This window comes from Somniosus microcephalus, chromosome 13, assembly GCF_052327205.1.
Source record: "Somniosus microcephalus isolate GS21.2 chromosome 13, FLI_Smic_1.0, whole genome shotgun sequence".
Classification (NCBI taxonomy): Eukaryota; Metazoa; Chordata; class Chondrichthyes; order Squaliformes; family Somniosidae; genus Somniosus; species Somniosus microcephalus.
Genome location: NC_140999.1, coordinates 70,923,489 through 70,942,840, shown reverse-complemented (window position 1 = coordinate 70,942,840; position 19,352 = coordinate 70,923,489). Strand labels below are relative to the sequence as shown.

Genomic DNA, 19,352 nt, shown 5'->3' with positions numbered 1-19,352 from the left:
TGCATTGGAGGCAGTTCAGAGAAGGTTCACTCGGTTGATTCCTGAGATGGAAGGGTTGTCTTATGAAGAAAGGTTGAGCAGGTTGGGCCTATACTCATTGGAGTTTAGAAGAATGAGAGGTGATCTTATTGAAACATATAAGATTCTGAGGGGGCTCGACAGTGTAGATGCTGAGAGGATGTTTCCCCTAGTGGGGGAATCTAGAACTAGGGGGCATAGTCTCAGAATAAGGGGTTGCCCATTTAAAATGGAGATGAGGAGGAATTTCTTCTCTGAGGGTCGTGAATCTTTGGAATTCTCTACCCCAGAGAGCTGTAGAGGCGGAGTCATTGAATATATTCAAGGTGGAGATAGACAGATATTTGAGCTACAGGGGAGTCAAGAGTTATGGGGAGCGGGCGGGAAGTGGAGTTGAGGCCAAGATCAGATCAGCCATGATCTTATTGAATGGCGGAGCAGGCTCGAGGGGCCAAATGGCCGACTCCTGCTCCTATTTCTTATGTTCACAACTTTGCTTATTCTGCTTAAAAGTTCTGAAAGGTTCCTGTGCTCCGTAATGGAATCCCATAGAGCAAGGTCACTCTCTGATCTCAGCTGACCTTTCAGTGCAGAAGGTGTGATGTGAAAGGCTACTTCTTTCACCGGGAGGGAGTGCCCCATAGCCTGTGAACAGGTGGTTGGTGAGACTTGGTTGAATACCTAGACTCTTGCCAGGAGCTTTTGTGTATTTTGTTTCGTAACATGGAGCGCAGTCTGACAGATTGTGTTTGCAGAGTGCTGTTAAGAGAGGAATCTACTTTTAAAACCTACTGCCTGTGTTACAGATGAAGCCAAGCCACCACATCCCCTCCCTGAAAATGTGCCGAGTGGCGGGCAGGAGCCCAGTCCAGGAGGACAGCGGGGGCCTGGGCAGCATGAACACTCCTCTTCCAAGCCGCCATGGTTCGAGCGCCCTGCTATGCCACTCTGGGGCCAACAGCAACAGGTACTGGTTTGGGGAATATCTCAAGCTATGTCGAACAGACAGGCACGTGGAGCCGATGAACCAACAGAAGGGTCACAAGTGACTTATTATAGGGGAACGGGCAAGAGCCAGGAATGAGGGAGTGGCAGCGGCAGAACTGCAGTTTAGGGAGAATCTGATTGAATAAGGCCAAATAATTACTGCAGATATAAATAAATAAAGTACACTTACTGCCTGGGGTTCCTTGTTAATGCCTGGGATTCCTGGTTTTCATGTTTAATTGATAAAATCCCACTGAATGCAGAATATTTAGGGGAATATATTGGACACATGCTGGACACATTTTTTAATGAGATAGATTTAAGAGGTACATTTTTAATTATATAGATACGACATTTTTAATTGTATAGATGTGAGATGTATATATTTATAAATGTATAGATACAAGACCTATATTTTCACCCTCGTTCCTTTGTTCTTGTTTCACTGGGTAATTCCTTTCTGCCCTTCCTCTCACCTGTAGGTGTCCCTCCTCCTCTCTTTCCCACATTTCCCTGGTCCCATTGATGTGTGACCGAGATTGGGATCTCAAAGCAACGTGGATCCAACCTGCCTCCTTTCACTCTGACTTTGCAGTGCCTTTAAGTAGTAACAAGCAAACCAGCCCGGCCTCTTAATCTATTTCATTCCCTGTGCCTCTTTAGTCTTGATAAAGGGTTTTGACCTGAAACGTCGACTCTAATTTCTCTCCACAGATGTTGCCTGGCCTGCTGAGTTTTTCCAGCATTTTCTGTTATTATAAATACAGTAATACTATCTTGCCAAGACAGTGGTCTGAAGGGGAAGGAGACAAAGGACTTGCTATTAATGTAAAGTGCCAGCCCTCTTGTATCTCCTGTGCCATTCAGCCAAAGCAGTGCTGCTCTTCAGGAGTACTTGACTGTTAATGGGGTTCCTCTGCTGACAGCCCACAGGCTCTGCACGCGTAAGATGGGAGGAACCTTATGAAACACATCTAGCTACCATTAAGTTGCACCTAGTGCCTGCGCTTACATGCCAATCGGGATTCTTTTTATTTTGAAACGATCACTGGTTAGGTGATTTTGCAGTTGATGCAGACGCACTCCCTGCAGCGAGTGCCTGTCTGTTCCTGTAACTGGCACTGGTCTATCCATTGTCCTTTATGCCGCTGTTCTGATGTCATTCTCTTTAGTGAAGGCACCTTTTGAGAGTCTGCTTGCGTTGTATAAAAGTGACCAGCGTCATGCATTTTAATGGACCATGTGCGGTAACCTAAGTTTATGTGAGTGGAGGTCTAGTGAGGACAGGGTCAGGTTTGGCAGTGAAATTCCTCCCTCCCTAGGTGGTTGATTAACCCACTGACACTGTCGGGGCTCACTCTGGACTAATGACAAAGTACTGAAGGGTGCCACGCACCCGTGGAATCAACCCCTGCAAGGAAGCAGTGCCCTCGGGGAGAGAAGATTGGCTAGAAAAGAGGAAAAATGAAGTCTGGAAACAAAATGTTAAACTATGTTAACAGCTGTTTTTGGGTTTTTTTATTCATTTTTGGGATGCGGGTATCGCTGGCAAGGCCAGCATTTATTGCCCATCCCTAATTGCCCTTGAGAAGGTGGTGGTGAGCCGCCTTCTTGATCCGCTGCAGTCCGTGTGGTGAAGGTACTCCCACAGTGCTGTTAGGGAGTTCCAGGATTTTGACCCAGCGACGATGAAGGATCGGCGATATACTTCCAAGTCAAGATGGTGTGTGACTTGGAGGGGAACTTGGAGGTGGTGGTGTTCCCATGCGCCTGCTGCCCTTGTCCTTCTAGGTGGAAGAGGTCGCGGGTTTGGGAGGTGCTGCCGAAGAAGCCTTGGCGAGTTGCTGCAGTGCAGCCACGGTACGCCAGTGGTGGAGGGAGTGAATGTTTAAGGTGGTGGATGGGGTGCCTATCAAGCGGGCTGCTTTGTCCTGGATGGTGTCGAGCTTCTTGAGTGTTGCTGGAGTTGCACTTATCCAGGCAAGTGGAGAGTATTCCATCACACTCCTTACTTGTGCCTTGTAGATGGTGGAAAGGCTTTAGGGAGTCGGGAGGTGAGACACTTGCCACAGAATACCTAGCCTCTGACCTGTTCTTGTTGCCACAGTATTTATGTGGCTGGTCCAGTTAAGTTTCTGGTCAATGGTGACCCCAGGATGTTGATGGTGGGGGATTTGGTGATGGTAATGCCGTTGAATGTCATGGGGCGGTGGTTAGACTCTGGCTTGTTGGAGATGGTCATTGCCAGGCACTTTTGTGGCGCGAATGTTACCTGCCACTTATCAGCCCAAGCCTGAACGTCGTCCAGGTCTTGTTGCATGCGGGCATTGACTGCTTCATTATCTGAGGTGTTGTGAATGGCACTGAACACTGCAGTCATCAGCGAACATCCCCATTTCTGACCTTATGTTGGAGGGAAGGTCATTGATGAAGCAGCTGAAGCCACTGTGTCAGTGAGTCATAAATCCCAGTTGTTAAACTGATCAGATCTTGTTTGTGGCTGCGTTAGCTGTTCGGTTTTCTGGTTTGAAAGGTGCACCAGATGTTGGAGAGATTACAGAAGTAGTTCACGTTTTGGGATTTTTCAACACTGCACCAGTCAACAAATATTGGTTTAACATGTAAACAGGCTTCACTTTTTTACTGTTTAGCGACTGGATTTATTCTGATGGACAGATAGCCCAGCGCTGTCATCTTGTAGGAGGTGGAGCCAGGCTAAATATGTCTGTGAGAGCTAACGTGCTGGTGTCCAAAGTATCGAAAGGGTTTCTGAAGCAAAGGTTAAATTGGAAAATAGTTGGCTGGACTGGTCTCACAGTGAGTCTTCCTTCACTGAATGGGCTGGAGGAGATTGCAGAGGTAGGGTGGAGCGAAGGAGTCCCGGGGGGATTTAAAGCTGAGGTCTTTAAATTGAATGCATTGAGGGGACAGGGAGCAAATGTACCTTAGTGAGGACAAGATCAGGAGTGGGACTTGGTGTAAGACAGGATGAGTTTAGTAGGAGTTGGAGTTTATGGAGGGTGGAAGATACAAGAGACGCATAAGGAGAGTGTTGGACCAGTCGAGTGTGAAAGGGACAAAGGCATGGGGATGGGTTTCTGCGGTGAAGGGGCTGAGATGGGCGGTGTTGTGGACAGGATATGGGGCCTGAAACTACGGTCATTAACAAAATGGAGTGCCAAGGTTGCAGTTGGTCTGGTTGGGTTCAGGTAACCGGGCAGAAACATTTAGAAAGGCTGGCAGAGTGGGCAGACAAGTGGCCGATGGAATTTAATACAGAGAAGTGTGAGGTGATGCATTTTGGCAGAAGGAACAGGGAGAGGCAATATACACTTAATGGCACAGTTTTAAAGAGTGTGCAGGGACAGAGGGACCTGGGAGTTAATGTGTATAGGTCCCTGAAGGTGGCAGGACATATTGAGAGAGTGGTTAACAAAGCATATGGGATCTTGGTTACATAAATAGAGGTATTGAGTACAAAAATAGAGAAGTTATGCTGAACCTTTATGAAGCACTGTTTAGGCCACAACTGGAGTATTGCGTCCAGTTCTGGTCACCACACTTTAGGAAGGATGTGAAGGCCCTTGAGAGGGTGCAGAGGTGATTTACCAGAATGGTTCCAGAGATGGGGGATCTTAGCTACAAGGACAGGTTGGAGAAGCTGGATTTGTTTTCATTAGAGCAAAGGGGGTTGAGGGGTGATTTGATAGAGGTGTACAAGATTATGACGGGTTTGGATAGGCTAGACGGGGAAAGGCTGATCCCACTAGTTGATGGTACAAGGACTAGGGGACACAGATTTAAGGTTTTGGGCAAGAGATACAGGGGGGATGTGAGGAAAAACTTTTTTACGCAGCGAGTGGTGAGGACCTGGAATTCGCTGCCGACGGAAGTGGTGGAAGCGGAGACACTCAGGCGTAGAAATTCGGTGGGCTGCGCCACCAGTTAGCGCCCAAAGAGGGCACTTAGTGGGTTTAGCGCCACTGGCCATGCCTCCCGCAAAATTTAGCGGGGCGCTAATGGCGGCATTAGCCTGTAGCGCTGCGCCACCACCGATGACGTCATCGGTGTGCGCCCTGCTACCGCCCCGATCGCGATATTTGGTCACGCCCCCCGCTGTAACGCCGGTTGCAATTTGCGACTGGTTCAGGGGGGCCTACCTGCGGCGGTAGTGGCGCTAATTGAAGGGGAGGTGCGGGGCGGCCATTTTTTTCGCTGGCCGCCTGCCAGCACCTCCTCGCGCCGCCGTCCCCGGCCTCCTGAGCCCCCCCGGGCAGTGCCGGCTGTGTCCCAAGAGCCCGGCACTTCTCCTCGGTGCCGGGCTCTTTTGCCGGCATTCGCGATCTCTGATCGCGCTGGTGCAGGCCCCTCCCCTTTAAGAAGGGGAGGAAGGCCTGCAGTACCACAGCGTACCGTGCCGCAGCATGTGGCGCTGCGGCATGGTGCGCTGCGATATTCAGTTGCAGCGCCCCAAGAGGGAAGCGGGGTGCCTCGAGCAGCGCCCCGCTTCCATTTGGGGCGCTGAAACTGAATTTCCGGCTGGCGCAAGCGGCTCCATCCGGAGCGGTAATTCCGGCGCCCAGGCGAGCTTGGCGCCCGCCACCGAATTTCTAGGCCTCAATGTTTTCAAGGGGAGACTGGATAGGCACTTGAGGGAAATAAACTTGCAGGGCTACAGGGATAGAGCGAGGGAATGGGACTGACTGGATTGCTCTACAGAGAGCCGGCACGGACTCGATGGGCCGGATGGCCTCCTTCTGTGCCGTTATGACCAAGACTAATGACCGGGGAGAAGGCGGCCAATCAGTGGTGTGGGAGTGGAGTTTGTGGGGCCTAAAAACAATGGCTTCTACTCATTTGTGTCTCCTGTCGGGGAATTGACCGCTCGGCTCTGCTTTCAGTTCCCACTCTTCGTGTAAATACAAATCTAAACTCTTGTCCCGTTATTTTGCGGTGGGTAATGATGGCGAACTGTTGGCATCCGCTGTCATTGCCCACTGAAACTGGCTGAAACTTCAGGATTTAGTGTATGCGCATCTAAACGTAGAAATTCTGAAGTTGCGGTCAGTCATTCACTGCTCCGACACAGGCTGCGCTGTGGCCCACATCCCTCATAGCCAGCAATCAGTGAAATCGGTGGAACTGACAAAATGTGGGCTTTTCCACGCTAACATCACTGTTAAACATCCCATTAAATGCTAAGCCTTGTTGGAATAGGTGTAACTGGGGTTTTAACAGTGTATTGACTGCAAAACAACCATTCTGGCTCTGAAAAACTCATTTCTTTTATTTGTGGAATATCAAATTTCTCCATTTTGATCAAAATTACAATTAAAAAAAAAAAATTATTTTTAAAGTTTGAACATGATATTTCAGCTTTGATCTTAAAACCCCATGTGTACGTCCCAATCTTTATTTCGCTCTCTTATATTTTTAAAAAGTGCAGATAATCATTGCTGTTTTATTTCCTGTTTGCTGTCTGTGAGAATTCTTCAATGTGCTTGGCTGCTTAGACAGCTTGATGACGTCACTGCTGCACTACGCTAGGAATCCCCTATTCACAGCGCTACAATCAATGGCACATCGAGAAACCTAAAGTTTTCGCCACAGAGATCGCGAATCGCTGTGGGCAGCTTTCTTCGAGGTCAGCGGCGATCGCCGGCGCATCGCACTGATTGCAAATTACGGGCCATCGTGTTTCCTTTGTGGCAATTTTTTTCCCTCACGTATTTTTAACATTTAATTTGTTTCCTTGGTTGTTTGGGGTTTCCCTTGGGGGTGTGTGTTTGTCTGAGGAGCCAGACAGGTGATCTGCTCCCATGTTCCTGCCGCTGATGGTTTGGTTGGTCTGCTATTGGCAGAGTGATCGTGACCAGTGGTGACTTATTCCCCATTCTTCACCTTCCCCTAGTGGCAGTGCTAAGATGGAAAGTCACTGCTTGTAGTTTTGTGAATCGCATCTGTACCTCTGCACTTGCAGCATGTTAAGAGCACCAGCATTCTGTGCCTACGCAACAGGCTTCTCGGACTCTGTTTGCTAAGATCAATAGAGGATATAAGAAGAAAGAACTTGCATTTATATAGCATCTTTCATGACCTCAGGACATCCGAAAGCACTTTACAGCCAGTGAAGTAATTTTGGAGTGTAGTCACTGTTGTAATGTAGGAAACGCGGCAGCCAATTTGTGCACAGCAAGGTCCCACAAACTGCAATAAGGTTTTGGTTGAAACATGGCTGCATATTGTGATACCACTACTCCCAGCCAGAATGGAGATGATTGGGTAATTCCACCATCAATCATGCCTGGAGACCACACTGCTGTAAGCGACTGGGATTGATTTTACACACATAACTTGTATGTAACTTCCTCCACTCACTGCATTTTGCTGGAGAAATCCCTTGCTTTTATCGGGAGACGATGCTGCAGTTTCGGTCACGCATTCTGTTTGCTATAGCTTATAGAGTCTCTTTTTAAATACTCTGTAGACTGTTAGCTGTAATGCGCTGTTTAAACAGACTCTTTGCTGAGTAAGTAGACTTTGTTTGCTGTAAAATATATTGTTTGCTGAGAGACCTGCTGTAAGTCCCGCCCCGCCTCCAACTCATTGGCTGACACAGTGGTGTCAATAGACACACTGGATAAACATTAGCCAAGACACTGGGGCAGATGGGGCCTTAGTTTAACATCTCATCTGAAAGACGTCAGCCTAGATTTTGTGCTCAACTCTCTGGAGTGGGACATGACGCCACAACCTTCTGATTCGAGGAGAGAGTGACGACTGGTGAGGCATGGCTGACGCCTTATGTATGCTTAACCACGAGATATTTAATTATTCAGCTGAGAAGAAGGTAACACCGTCTTTAAAAATCCTTCCTTGGGGATAATGAATCAGAAAATTGTTTAAAAAGCAGTAGCCAGCTGCTCCAAGGGCCTCCTACAGTGTGATCTCCTTGCTGTTGTAATGTGAAGGGGGTGCTGACTTGGTAATGTGCCCGTAGGGTGCGGGAGTGTCTGACTGACTCTTATTTTAGTCTTGAACTTTAACTTCTGTGAAATTCGGAATCAAGTTGTTCGTGTTTTTTCAGCACAAATTCCATTTTCTTTTGTGGCTCCCATCCATTGACGCTGCAAACACTGGTATGCAGAGTGGGAAGTAGGCATTAGAGTGATGAGTAATGCCTGGCCTCGGTGATGGCTCACTGTTTAGGAAAGGATTGGATTGGATTAAGTTTCTCGGTCAAGATCTAAACCGGTCTAACTCGAAACATTAACTAACCGGGGCATCTCGAGGTGAAAATTGCTGACCAGATGTGGCTTCATCACCTGCCTGGCTGGAAAAGGATAATGTGGCAGGTGGGTGACCTTGTACAGGGAGAGTGTTTTAGGGGGTAAATGACTTGCTTCTGATGGTGATGGCAGCTTGTGCTGAGGTACAGCTTCAGAGGTGGCACTGGCCCTCAATGGTTTCAACTTCCCTGGGCGCCCGTTCGTTCTTACCACAGACAGAGCGTTGGTGGGTTCTTCTGTCTGTGGCGGTTCAACACTGTCAAAGCTGAAAGAAGGAATTACCCAATCATCTCCACTCTGGCTACATGCAGCCATGTTTATCCCTCAACCAAATTCTTATTGCTGTTTGTGAGACCTTGCTGAATGAATCTCTTTGCAAATTACTAGTCCAAAACAAATCTGGATTAAGTTACTGATTTCTGCCTTGTTTCAGTGGTCGGTAGTTTGTAGCCTGTTTTAATTCTTTAAGCTCTTGTCTTGGTCACTGTATTGATTTCTATGTGGGTTCAATGACGACACATTGATGAAAGAGAATGTCTTTTTATCTAAAGTCTGTTCAACTCAGTTAACAGCATTACAGGAGACACCATCTTAGAGAGCCATCTAAAACCAAACTAAAACTAAACTCCCTCTCTCACATGCCCTCTGCTGGTAAGGCATAAATAATCAAACAGGCAAATATGCTGGTAAGGCATCATAATCAAACGGGCAAATACCATCACTATTTGCTGATATCATTACAGTCACCTTTTAAAGAAGGGTTTATATAGCGCCTTTCGCGACCTCAGGATGCACCAAACCACTTTACAGCCAATGAAGAACTCCCCAGTTCTTAGAAATAGGGTCTTGGCCTCGGTTTAACATCTCATCCAAATAACAGCGCCTTTGACAGTGCAACACTCCCTCGGTACTGGACTGGAGTGTCAGCCTGGATTTTGTGCTCAAGTTTCTGGAAAGGGACTTGAACCCATAGCCCGACTCAGAGGCGAGAGTGCTACTGACTGAGCCACGGCTGATAGCAAGCTGGTCAGGGTCACCTTATATAATTGTTCATTGGCAAGTTAAAAGGCAACACTACACACACATCACTCGGTAGCAATGCCCTGACTCCAGTAGTAAAACCAAGCCCATAACTTTGTGTGGAATATAACTACTCCCTAAACAACACCATAACCGTTACTGTTTTTATGACCTCTCCCAAACTTCCCTTCTGATGGTGATGGCAGCTTGTGCTGAGGTACAGCTTCAGAGGTGACACTTGATGGTTTTAACTTCCCTGGGTGTCCGTTCTTCATTTCTTACCACAGACAGAGTGTTGGTGGGTTCTTCTGTCTGTGGCGGGTCAACACACTCAAAGCCAGTCCTGCCCCCCATTCAACAGCCACACGTGCTTCCAGCCAAGACTACTGGCGAGTCATCGGGAGCTGTGTCCCCCCTTTCTCCGTCCCTCGCCAGGAGATTCTGAGGATATCAGAATTTTTGAAGCCTCTTAAAGCAGGTTTTAGGGCTGGTTTGACTGCATTCTTTCTCATGAAACTGTTTTCCACTGCTGTGTTGAGACTGATTGGTGCCTGCAGAGCTCGAAAGCTTGTAAGGCATAAAGATGCATTTAATCGGGAAGACATTCTGAATTTGAAATTGAAGGGCAGGGAACTTGCAGCAGTCTTGCTCCTCAAACTCCACCATTGAGTCTGTGTTTGCCTCATTGACAAAAACGCCTTACACCCAAAGCTACATGTCTGCAACGTAAAATTCTGTGCGTATTTTTAAAAATTTGGTATTTATTGAAGCTAAGTTTACAAAAACAAATTGGCTGCAATGATTGTAAGATGGTGATATCCCTTTAATTGTAAATATCTCTGCGGTTCATGTATAGATGTATGCATTCATTCTTGGGGTTGTACTGTAATCTGCAAGGCCGTAGGTGTATCTTTGGCAATCTTGCAGGCGAGATGGTTTCTATGAACTGTAATTTATTTTTTCGCAAGCAATCGGTTGGTTACTAAGTGATGGAGGGGTGGACTGTTCAACCAAAACTAGGAACTCATCGCACGAGGGGTTACAAGCATAGATATGCATTGTACCATGCTGTGGCACAGTGCCCTGGTACACCAGCAATCCTTTCAGGCGGTTATGATTTTTGTATGTTACATTGTTTTAATCGCAGATTGATGGGTGTATAAGGAAGTTGCAGCATATAACACTGCTTTAAAGGAGAAGTATAATCCAATGTAGAGGAACAAAGGGACCTTGGAGTGCAGGTCTACAGATCCCTGAAGGCAGCAGGCCAAGTAGATAAGGTGGTTAAGAAGGCATACGGAATGCTTGCCTTTATTAGCCGAGGCATAGAACACAAGAGCAGGGGGGGTTATGCTTGAACTGTATAAAACACTAGTTATGCCACAGCTAGAATACTGCGTACAGTTCTGGTCACCACATTACAGGAAAGATGTGACTGCACTAGAGAGGGGACAGAGGAGAATTACCAGGATGTTGCCTGGACTGGAGAATTTTAGCTACACAGAAAGATTGGATAGACTGGGTTTGTTATCTTTGGAACAGAGGAGGCTGAGGGGAGACCTTATTGAGGTGTATAAAATTATGAGGGACCTAGATAGAGTGGACAGGAAGGACCTATTTCCCTTAGCAGAGGGGTCAACAACCATGGGGCATAGATTTAAAGTAATTGGTAGGATGTTTAGAGAGGATTTGAGGGGAAATTTCACCCAGAGGATGGTTGGGGTCTGGAACTCACTGCCTGAAAGTGTGGTAGAGGCAGAAACCCTCACCACATTTAAAAAGTGCTTGGATGTGCACTTGAAGTGCCGTAACCTACAGGGCTACGGACCAAGAGCTGGAAAGTGGGATTAGGCTGGATAGCTCTTTGTCAGCTGACGCGGACACAATGGGCCGAAATGGCCTCTTTCCGTGCTGTAAATTTCTATGATTCTATGAGTTAATTGCCCCTTTCATCTTAAAAAGGAGAGATATTAGTACATTTATCAATGTGTTGCAGGCACTCATTGCTGACCTGATTTATGCTTTAGTTCTCTAACTGGACCAGTCTGGGAGCGGACACTAGCCAGAGCGTAAAATAGGGCATGGTGTAAATCGGGCGTGTGGCCCAAACCCGTCCTGTTCTCACTGGGCAGATTAGAGCGGATAATTACAGTTTAAACCATGCTGGTAAAATGTTCAGTTAACAAACGGTTCTGTGCTGTAAATACTATCTCAGTTCAATAATAATTTGCATGGTCTGAGAACATCTTTCTCTCTTTTGCCACTGCCAGTTCGACCAGGCGTTTAATGCTCCACACCAAGGGCCACCTCATTGCCAGCCCTGGAATAACAACCACGAAGGGATGTGGAACGACCAGCGGGAGCAAAATTGGAACAACCAGCGAGATGCTCCGTGGAACAACCAGCACGAGCCGTCCTGGAATAACCAGTATGATCCCCCGTGGAACAACCAGCACGAGCCGCCCTGGGGGGGCCAGCGGGACCCGCCGTTCAGAATGCAGCGGCCCCCCCACTTCCGGCAGCAGCCCCCCTTCCCGCCACACCAGCAGCACCCGCCGTTTAACCAGCCGCCACACCCCCACAACTTCAACCGCATTCCGCCGCGGTTCATGCAGGATGATTTCCCTCCCCGACACCACTTTGATCGTCCCCCGTATCCCCCTCACCACTTCGACTATCAACAGGGAGACTTTCCGCCAGGTAAACAATTCTCAGCGGCCTGTTCAATGGTAACGTGTAGTTTAGCTCTTATTTAACGGTTTTCATCCTTTTACTGCGACTTTAAGCTGATTTCAAATACTTATTTCCTATAGATGATCTTTGTTTATTTTTTTAAATGCTGGCTGTAGAGAAAGAAAGAAAGACTTGCATTTATACAGCACCTGTCACAATCTCTGGACGTCCCAAAGTGCTTTACAGCCAAATAAATATTTTTGAAGTGTAGTCACTGTAGGAATGTAGGAAACGCAGCAGACAATTTTCGCACAGCAGGCTCCCACAAACAGCAGCGAGGTAAATGACTAGATCATCTGTTTTAGGTGTTGGTTGAGGGATAAATATTGTCCAGGACACCAAAGAGAACTCCCTTGTTCTTCAAAATAGTGCCATGGGATCTTTTACGTCCACCTGAGAGAGAGCAGACGGGACCTTTGATAAATGTTTCATCCGAAAGACGGCTCCTCCGACAGTGCAGCACTCCCTCAGTACTGCACTGCTGTGTCAGCCTAGATTTTGTGCTCAAGTTTCTGGAGTGCTACCAGTGAGTCATGGCTAACACCTGGTGGCTAACACCTGGTAGCGACAGCAGTGGAAGAGATTCTAGTTCAGACCCTTGTCTTGACTAATGTTTGCATTCCAGTTTCCCTGGTGAGTTACTGACCTTGGGGAAGGAGCCCTATGCCAAAACTGTAAAGTGCATCTCCTGCTAAGGAATGACATTGATGGTATCCTCGATAGGGCAGTCCTGATTGAGGGGGGAATTGTAGTTAAAGGTAGGGAGAGGGAAGAGAGTCGGGTGAAGTCAGATGCTGCAATGGGGAAATGCAGCGTTGTTCTGGGTGGGCAGAATGGCCGCCGTAATTCATAATTGTCTTGTGAACTGCATATATAATCCACAAACCTGGTTATATTTTATCTTTTTATTGCAAAATTGTGATCTACTAATGGTTGCAGTGCTTTCTTGTGGAAATCTCAGTCACATTTTTTATCTGACAACCAGATTTTTCTTCATTTCAACCTGTAGCTAGATCCAAAATCCATGTCAAAAAATGTTGACGTTCCTTTGTAACCTAAAATTTATTGATCCTCCAGCAAAAGACTACTTAAGCTTCACGGTGCTTCGACGCCATCTCTAGGTCAGGTAGTACTTGTGTTGTTATGGACAAGGCTGGTGCAGTAAATAATATAATAAAAAGGTGGGCGGGCCGAACCTGGCGCAGAACTTTGACTGAAACACCTTTTACGATGCATATGTTCCAGATATGGGCCCCCCTCACCATCCTCCACACCGATTGCCTCCACCAGGAATGGGAGAACCTCCTCCATGGGGCGGACCCCAGCACCCAGATTTTGGTGGTCCTCCCCCAGGTTTTAATGGGCAGCCTCCACATATCCGACGGCAAGGTCCACCTCCGCCACAGATCAGCCCAGATGACCCCAGCCTGGTGCCCAATGTGCCATATTTTGATCTCCCAGCAGGATTAATGGCACCACTGGTGAAGGTAAGCTGCCAAGTCACTGGTCAATCTTTAGACTCAACAATAACAACAGCTTGCATTTATATAGCGCCTTTAATGTTGGAAAATGTCCAAAAGCGCTTCACAGGAACTCATATAAACATGAGGATGAGAATTTTAAATTAGAGGCGTTGGTGGACTGGGAACCAATGTAGGTCAGCAAGCACAGGGTTGATTTGGTGTGGAATAGGATACGGGCAACAGAGTTTTGGATGAGCTCAATTTTATGGAGGGTGGAAAATGGGAGGTCGACCAGGAGAGCATTGGAATATTTGAGTCTGCAGGTAACAAAAAGCATAGATGAGGGTTTTGGCAGCAGATAAGCTGAGGCAGGGGCGGAGTGGCCGATGTTACGGAGGTGGAAGTAAGCAGTCTTGGTGATGTAGATGATATAGGGTCGTAAGCTCAGCTCAGAGTGAAATAGGACACTGAGGTTGCAAACAGACTGGTTCAGTCTGAAACAGTGGCTTGGGAGGGGGGCGGCATCAGCGGCGAGGGAACCAAGTTTGTGGTGAGGGTTGAAGACAATGGCTTCGGTCTTTCCAATGTTTAATTGCAGAAAATTGTTGCTCATCCAGGACTAGATGTCGGACAAACAGCCTGACAACACAGACAGTGGAGGAGCCGAGAGAGGGGTAGCGAGGTAGATCTTGGGGTCGTCGGCGTACATGTGGAACTTGATATCATGTCTTTGGATGATGTCGCCGAGGGGCAGCATGTAGATGAGAGAAAGGAGAGCACGAAGGATAGATCTTTGGGGGATTCCAGAGGTAACGGTGTAGACGAATCGAAGTGTTCTGTTATCCAAGGATTTCGAGAGAAAGTGATTACTTCTATTACACAAACTTAGTTTCTTTAGTCCTGCTTTGGACCTGCAAAACAGTTCCTTTATACCCTGCTGTCAGGCAAATTATTATTTTTCTGCAGTAATGATGGCACAGTGGTTCCTTAGTCTCCAGTAACTATTAGTTGACATTTTAAAGAGAAAAAAAGAACTTGCATTTATATAGTACCTTTCACGACCTCAGGACGTCCTGGAGTGCTTTGCAACCAGTGAAGTACTTTTGAAGTGTAGTCACTGTTGTAATGTAGGAAACACAGCAGCCAATTAATGCACAGCAAGCTCCCACAAACAGCAATGAAATAAATGACCAGATAATCTGTTTTAGTGATGTTGGTTGAGGGACAAATGTTGGCAGGGTACCGGGCAAACTCACCTCCTCTTCGAATAGTGCCATGGGATCTTTTACGTCCACCTGAGAGCAGGTGGGGCCTCGGTTTAATGTCTCATCGAAAGACGACACCTCCAACATTGCAGCGCTCCCTCAGTACTGTACTGTGGTGTCAGCCTGGATTATGTGTTCAGTTCTCAGGAGTGGGGCTTGAACTGGCCCACAATCTTTTGACTCAGATTAGTCGGACTGTGGTGCAAGTGATGAGGTTACACATATTAATGTGCACTGAAATGTTGTTCAATCTCAGGGTTCAGATAATATCTACAAACCACACCGAACTGTCATTGGCTTTTCATGTCATCAGAACCCAGAGTGTAAAGTGCACACTTATTATAGTCCAACCATTCATAATTCCAGGTCTTCAGATTATTTTATTAAAATGTGGTTTAAAATAGCCTCATTAAAGCTTTGGTTGCAAGATCCATTGGCAGATTTTTTTTTCTTCCATTTAAAATAAATGATTGTATTTAGCAGGTTGCTTTTTAGCTTCATATGTATGTACAATCTGTAAGCCAACTGCAAACATGCAATAACTTTGGATTGTGGATTACTTGTCCTTATTTTGAAACAGCTGGAAGACTATGACTACAAGGCCCTGGAGCCTAAAGATATGCGTCTTCCACCTCCAATGCCACCTAATGAGAGGCTGCTTGCTGCGGTTGAGGCATTTTACAGCCCGCCATCTCACGACAGACCAAGAAACAGGTAGGAGTCTTGCAAAGACTACCTATTGTTGTTAGCCTTCTATCTGCGCCTGGTAAGAAATGATTGCTGTTTACTATCAGTGATCAGGCATTCTGGTCAATGAAAGGAACAGTGTGATTACATAAAATGTTATAGCACAGAAATAGGCTATTTTGCCCAACTGCTCCAGTGTTTATGCTCCACACGAGCCTCCTCCCACCTCACTTCATCTAACCCTATCAGCATATCCTCCTATTCCTTTTTCCCTCAAGTACTTATCTAGCTTCCCCTTAAATGCATCAAGCTATTTATCTCAACTACTCCTTGTGGTAGCGAGTTCCACATCAGAGGCATAAGAGTTATACAGCACAGAAAGAGGCCTTTCGGCCCATCGTGTCTGCGCCGGCCATTAAGCTCTATCCTAATACGATAGCAAAATACTGCGGATGCTGGGAATCCGAAATAACAACAGAAAATGCTGGAAAAACTCAGCAGACCAGGCAACATCCGTGGAGAGAGAAATAGAGTCAACGTTTCGGGTCGAAACCCTTCTACAGAACTGAGAGACGGTTCTGTAGAAGGGTTTCAACCTGAAACGTTGACTCTATTTCTCTCTCCACGGATGTTGCCTGGCCTGCTGAGTTTTTCCAGCATTTTCTGTTGTTATTTCTATCTATTCTAATCCCATTTTCCAGCACTTCGTCCGTAACCTTGTATGCTATGGCGTTTCAAAATGCTTCTTGAATGTTGAGGGTTCCTGCCTCTACCACCCTTACAGGCAGTGAGTTCCAGATTCCAACCACCCTCTGGGTGAAAAAGTTTTTCCTCAAATCCCTTCTAAACCTTCTGCCCCTTACCTTGAAACTATGACCCCTGGTTATTGACCTCTCTACTAAGGGGAAAAGTTCCTTTCTATCTACGCCCCTCATAATTTTGTACACCTCAATCAGGTCCCCCCTCAGCCTTCTCTGCTCTAAGGAAAACAACCCCAGCCTGTCCAGTCTCTCCTCATAGCTGAAACGCTCCAGCCCAGGTAACATCCTGGTGAATCTCCTCTGCACCCTCTCCAATGCAATCACATCCTTCCTATAGTGTGGCGACCAGAACTGCACACAGTATTCCAGCTGTGGCCTAACTAGCGTTTTGTACAGCTCCATCATAACCTCCCTGCTCTTGCCTTCATTAGCTGAGGCATAGAATACAAGTATCCCATATGCCTTCTTAACCACCTTATCTACCTGTCCTGCTGCCTTCATGGATCTATGTACATGCACACCAAGGTCCCTCTGATCCTCTGTCCTTCCTAGGATCCTACCATTCATTGTGTATTCCCTTGCCTTGTTAGTCCTCCCAAAATGCATCACCTCACACTTTTCAGGGTTAAATTCCATTTGCCACTGTTCTGCCCATCTGACCAACCCGTCTATATCGTCCTGCAGCCTGAGGCTTCCCTCCTCGCTATTTACCACTCCACCAATTTTCGTGTCGTCTGTGAACTTACTGATCATACCTCCTACATTCATATCTAAATCATTAATGTACACTACAAACAGCAAGGGACCTAGCACCGATCCCTGCGGTACACCATTGGACACAGGCTTCCAGTCACAAAAACAACCTTCGACCATCACCCTCTGCCTCCTGCCACTAAGCCAATTTTGGATCCAATGTGCCAAATTGCCCTGGATCCCATGGGCTCTTACCTTCTTGACCAGTCTCCCATGTGGGACTTTGTCAAAAGCCTTACTGAAGTCCATGTAGACTACATCAACTGCACTACCCTCATCCACACACCTAGCCACCCCTCGAAAAATTCAATCATATTGGTTAGACATGATCTCCCCCTGACAAAGCCATGCTGACTATCCTTGATTAATCCTTGCCTCTTCAAGTGGAGACTAATTCTGTCCCTCAGAATTTTTTCCAATAATTTCCCTAGCATTATGTTAGGCTCACTGGCCTGTAATTCCCTGGTTTATCCCTACTACCCTTCTTGAATAATGGTACTACATTAGCTGTCCTCTGGCACCTCCCCTGTGGCCAGAGAGGTTCTGAAAATTTGTCAGAGCCCCTGCAATCTCCTCCCTCGCCTCACACAGCAGGCTGGGATACATCTCGTCTGGGCCTGTGGATTTATCCACTTTTAAACCCGCTAAAACCGCTAGTACCTCCTCCCCCTCAATGCTAATTTGTTCAAGTATATCACAATCCCCCTGCCTGATTTCTGTGCCTACATCGTCCTTCTCCATAGTGAACACAGGTGCAAAATATTCATTTAAAACCTCACCTACATCTTCCGGCTCTACACACAGATTGCCACTTTGGTCCCTAATGGGCCCACTCTTTCCCTGGTTATCCTCTCGCCCTTAATATACTTATAAAACACCTTGGGATTTTCCTTTATTTTGCCCGCCAGTGTTTTTTCATGCCCCCTCTTCGCTCTCCTAATTTCTTTTCTAAGTACCCCCCTGCACTTTCTATACTCCTCTAGGGCTTCCACTGTTTTTAGTCCTTCGTATCTGCCAAAAGCCTCCCTTTTTTTCCCTAATCCATTCTTGTATATCCCTTGACATCCAGGGTTCCCTGGACTTGTTGGTCCCACCCTTGACCTTTACGGGAACATGTTGGCGCAGTACTCTCTCTATTTCCTTTCTGAATGACTCACAATGCTCTGATGTGGATTTTCCTACAAGTAGCTGATCCCAGTCCACTTTGGCCAGATCCTGCCTTATATTAAAATCGGCCTTCCCCCAATTTAAAACCTTTATTTCCGGTCCATCTTTGTCCTTTTCCATGACTACCTTAAATCTCACCGAATTATGGTCACTGTCACCAAAATGCTCTCCTACTGACACTTCTACCACTTGCTCGGCTACATTCCCTAGAATTAGGTCCAGTACCGCCCCCTCTCTTGTAGGATTTTCTACATGCTGGCTCAAAAAGCTCTCCTGGATGCACTTTAAGAATTCCGCACCCTCTAAGCCTTTCACACTCAGACTATCCCAGTTAATATTGGGGAAGTTGAAATCCCCTACTATTATTACCCTATTATTTCTACACTTCTCTGAGATTTGCCTACATATCTGTTCCTCTATCTCCGCCTGACTGTTTGGGGGCCTATAGTACACTCCCAGCAAAGTGCTTGCCCCCTTTTTGTTTTTAAGTTCTACCCATATGGCCTCATTAGAGGAACCTGCTAAGATATCATCCCTCCTTACTGCAGTAATTGACTCCTTGATTAATATTGCGACACCCCCTCCTCTTACACACCCCTCTGTCTCGCCTGAAGATTCTATACCCCGGAATATTGAGCTGCCAGTCCTGCCCCTCCCTCAACCATGTCTCTGTGATAGCAACAATATCATAATCCCATGTGTTCATCAACACCTTCAATTCATCTGCTTTACCCGTAAGACTCCTTGCATTAAAATAAATGCCATCCAGCCTTGCCATACTCCCTTGTGCCGTTACATATTTGCTCTGCCTTCCAGACTGACTTGTTTTTTCCTCTATATTTGGCTGTGCATCACCCGCTACTATACCTCCACTCCGTATCCCATCCCCCTGCCAAGTTAGTTTAAACCCCCCCCCCCAACAGCATTAGCAAACCTCCCCGCAAGGATGTTGGTCCTGTTCCGGTTCCGGTTCAGGTGCAACCCGTCCGACTTGTACAGGTCCCACCTTCCCCAGAAACAGACCCAGTGATCCAGGAAACTAAAGCCCTCCCTCCTGCACCAACTCTTTAGCCACGCATTCATCTGCTCTATCCTCCTATTCCTATACTCACTAGCACGTGACACCGGGAGTAATCCAGAGATTACAACCTTTGAGGTCCTGCTTTTTAATCTGCTACCTAGCTCCCTAAATTCTTGTTGCAGGACCTC

The 19,352-nt window shown here is 46.8% G+C and overlaps 1 protein-coding gene across 1 annotated transcript in view; it reads left to right on the top strand.

The window, feature by feature from the left end:
* cherp (calcium homeostasis endoplasmic reticulum protein) overlaps positions 1-19,352 on the top strand; it is a 91,147-nt gene that overhangs the window by 53,293 nt on the left and 18,502 nt on the right. The window contains exons 5-8 of the mRNA XM_086004263.1: positions 788-985; positions 11,585-12,014; positions 13,293-13,534; positions 15,356-15,489. Of these exons, the coding sequence (XP_085860389.1) occupies positions 788-985; positions 11,585-12,014; positions 13,293-13,534; positions 15,356-15,489 (1,004 nt within the window). The remainder of the gene's footprint in view (positions 1-787; positions 986-11,584; positions 12,015-13,292; positions 13,535-15,355; positions 15,490-19,352) is intronic.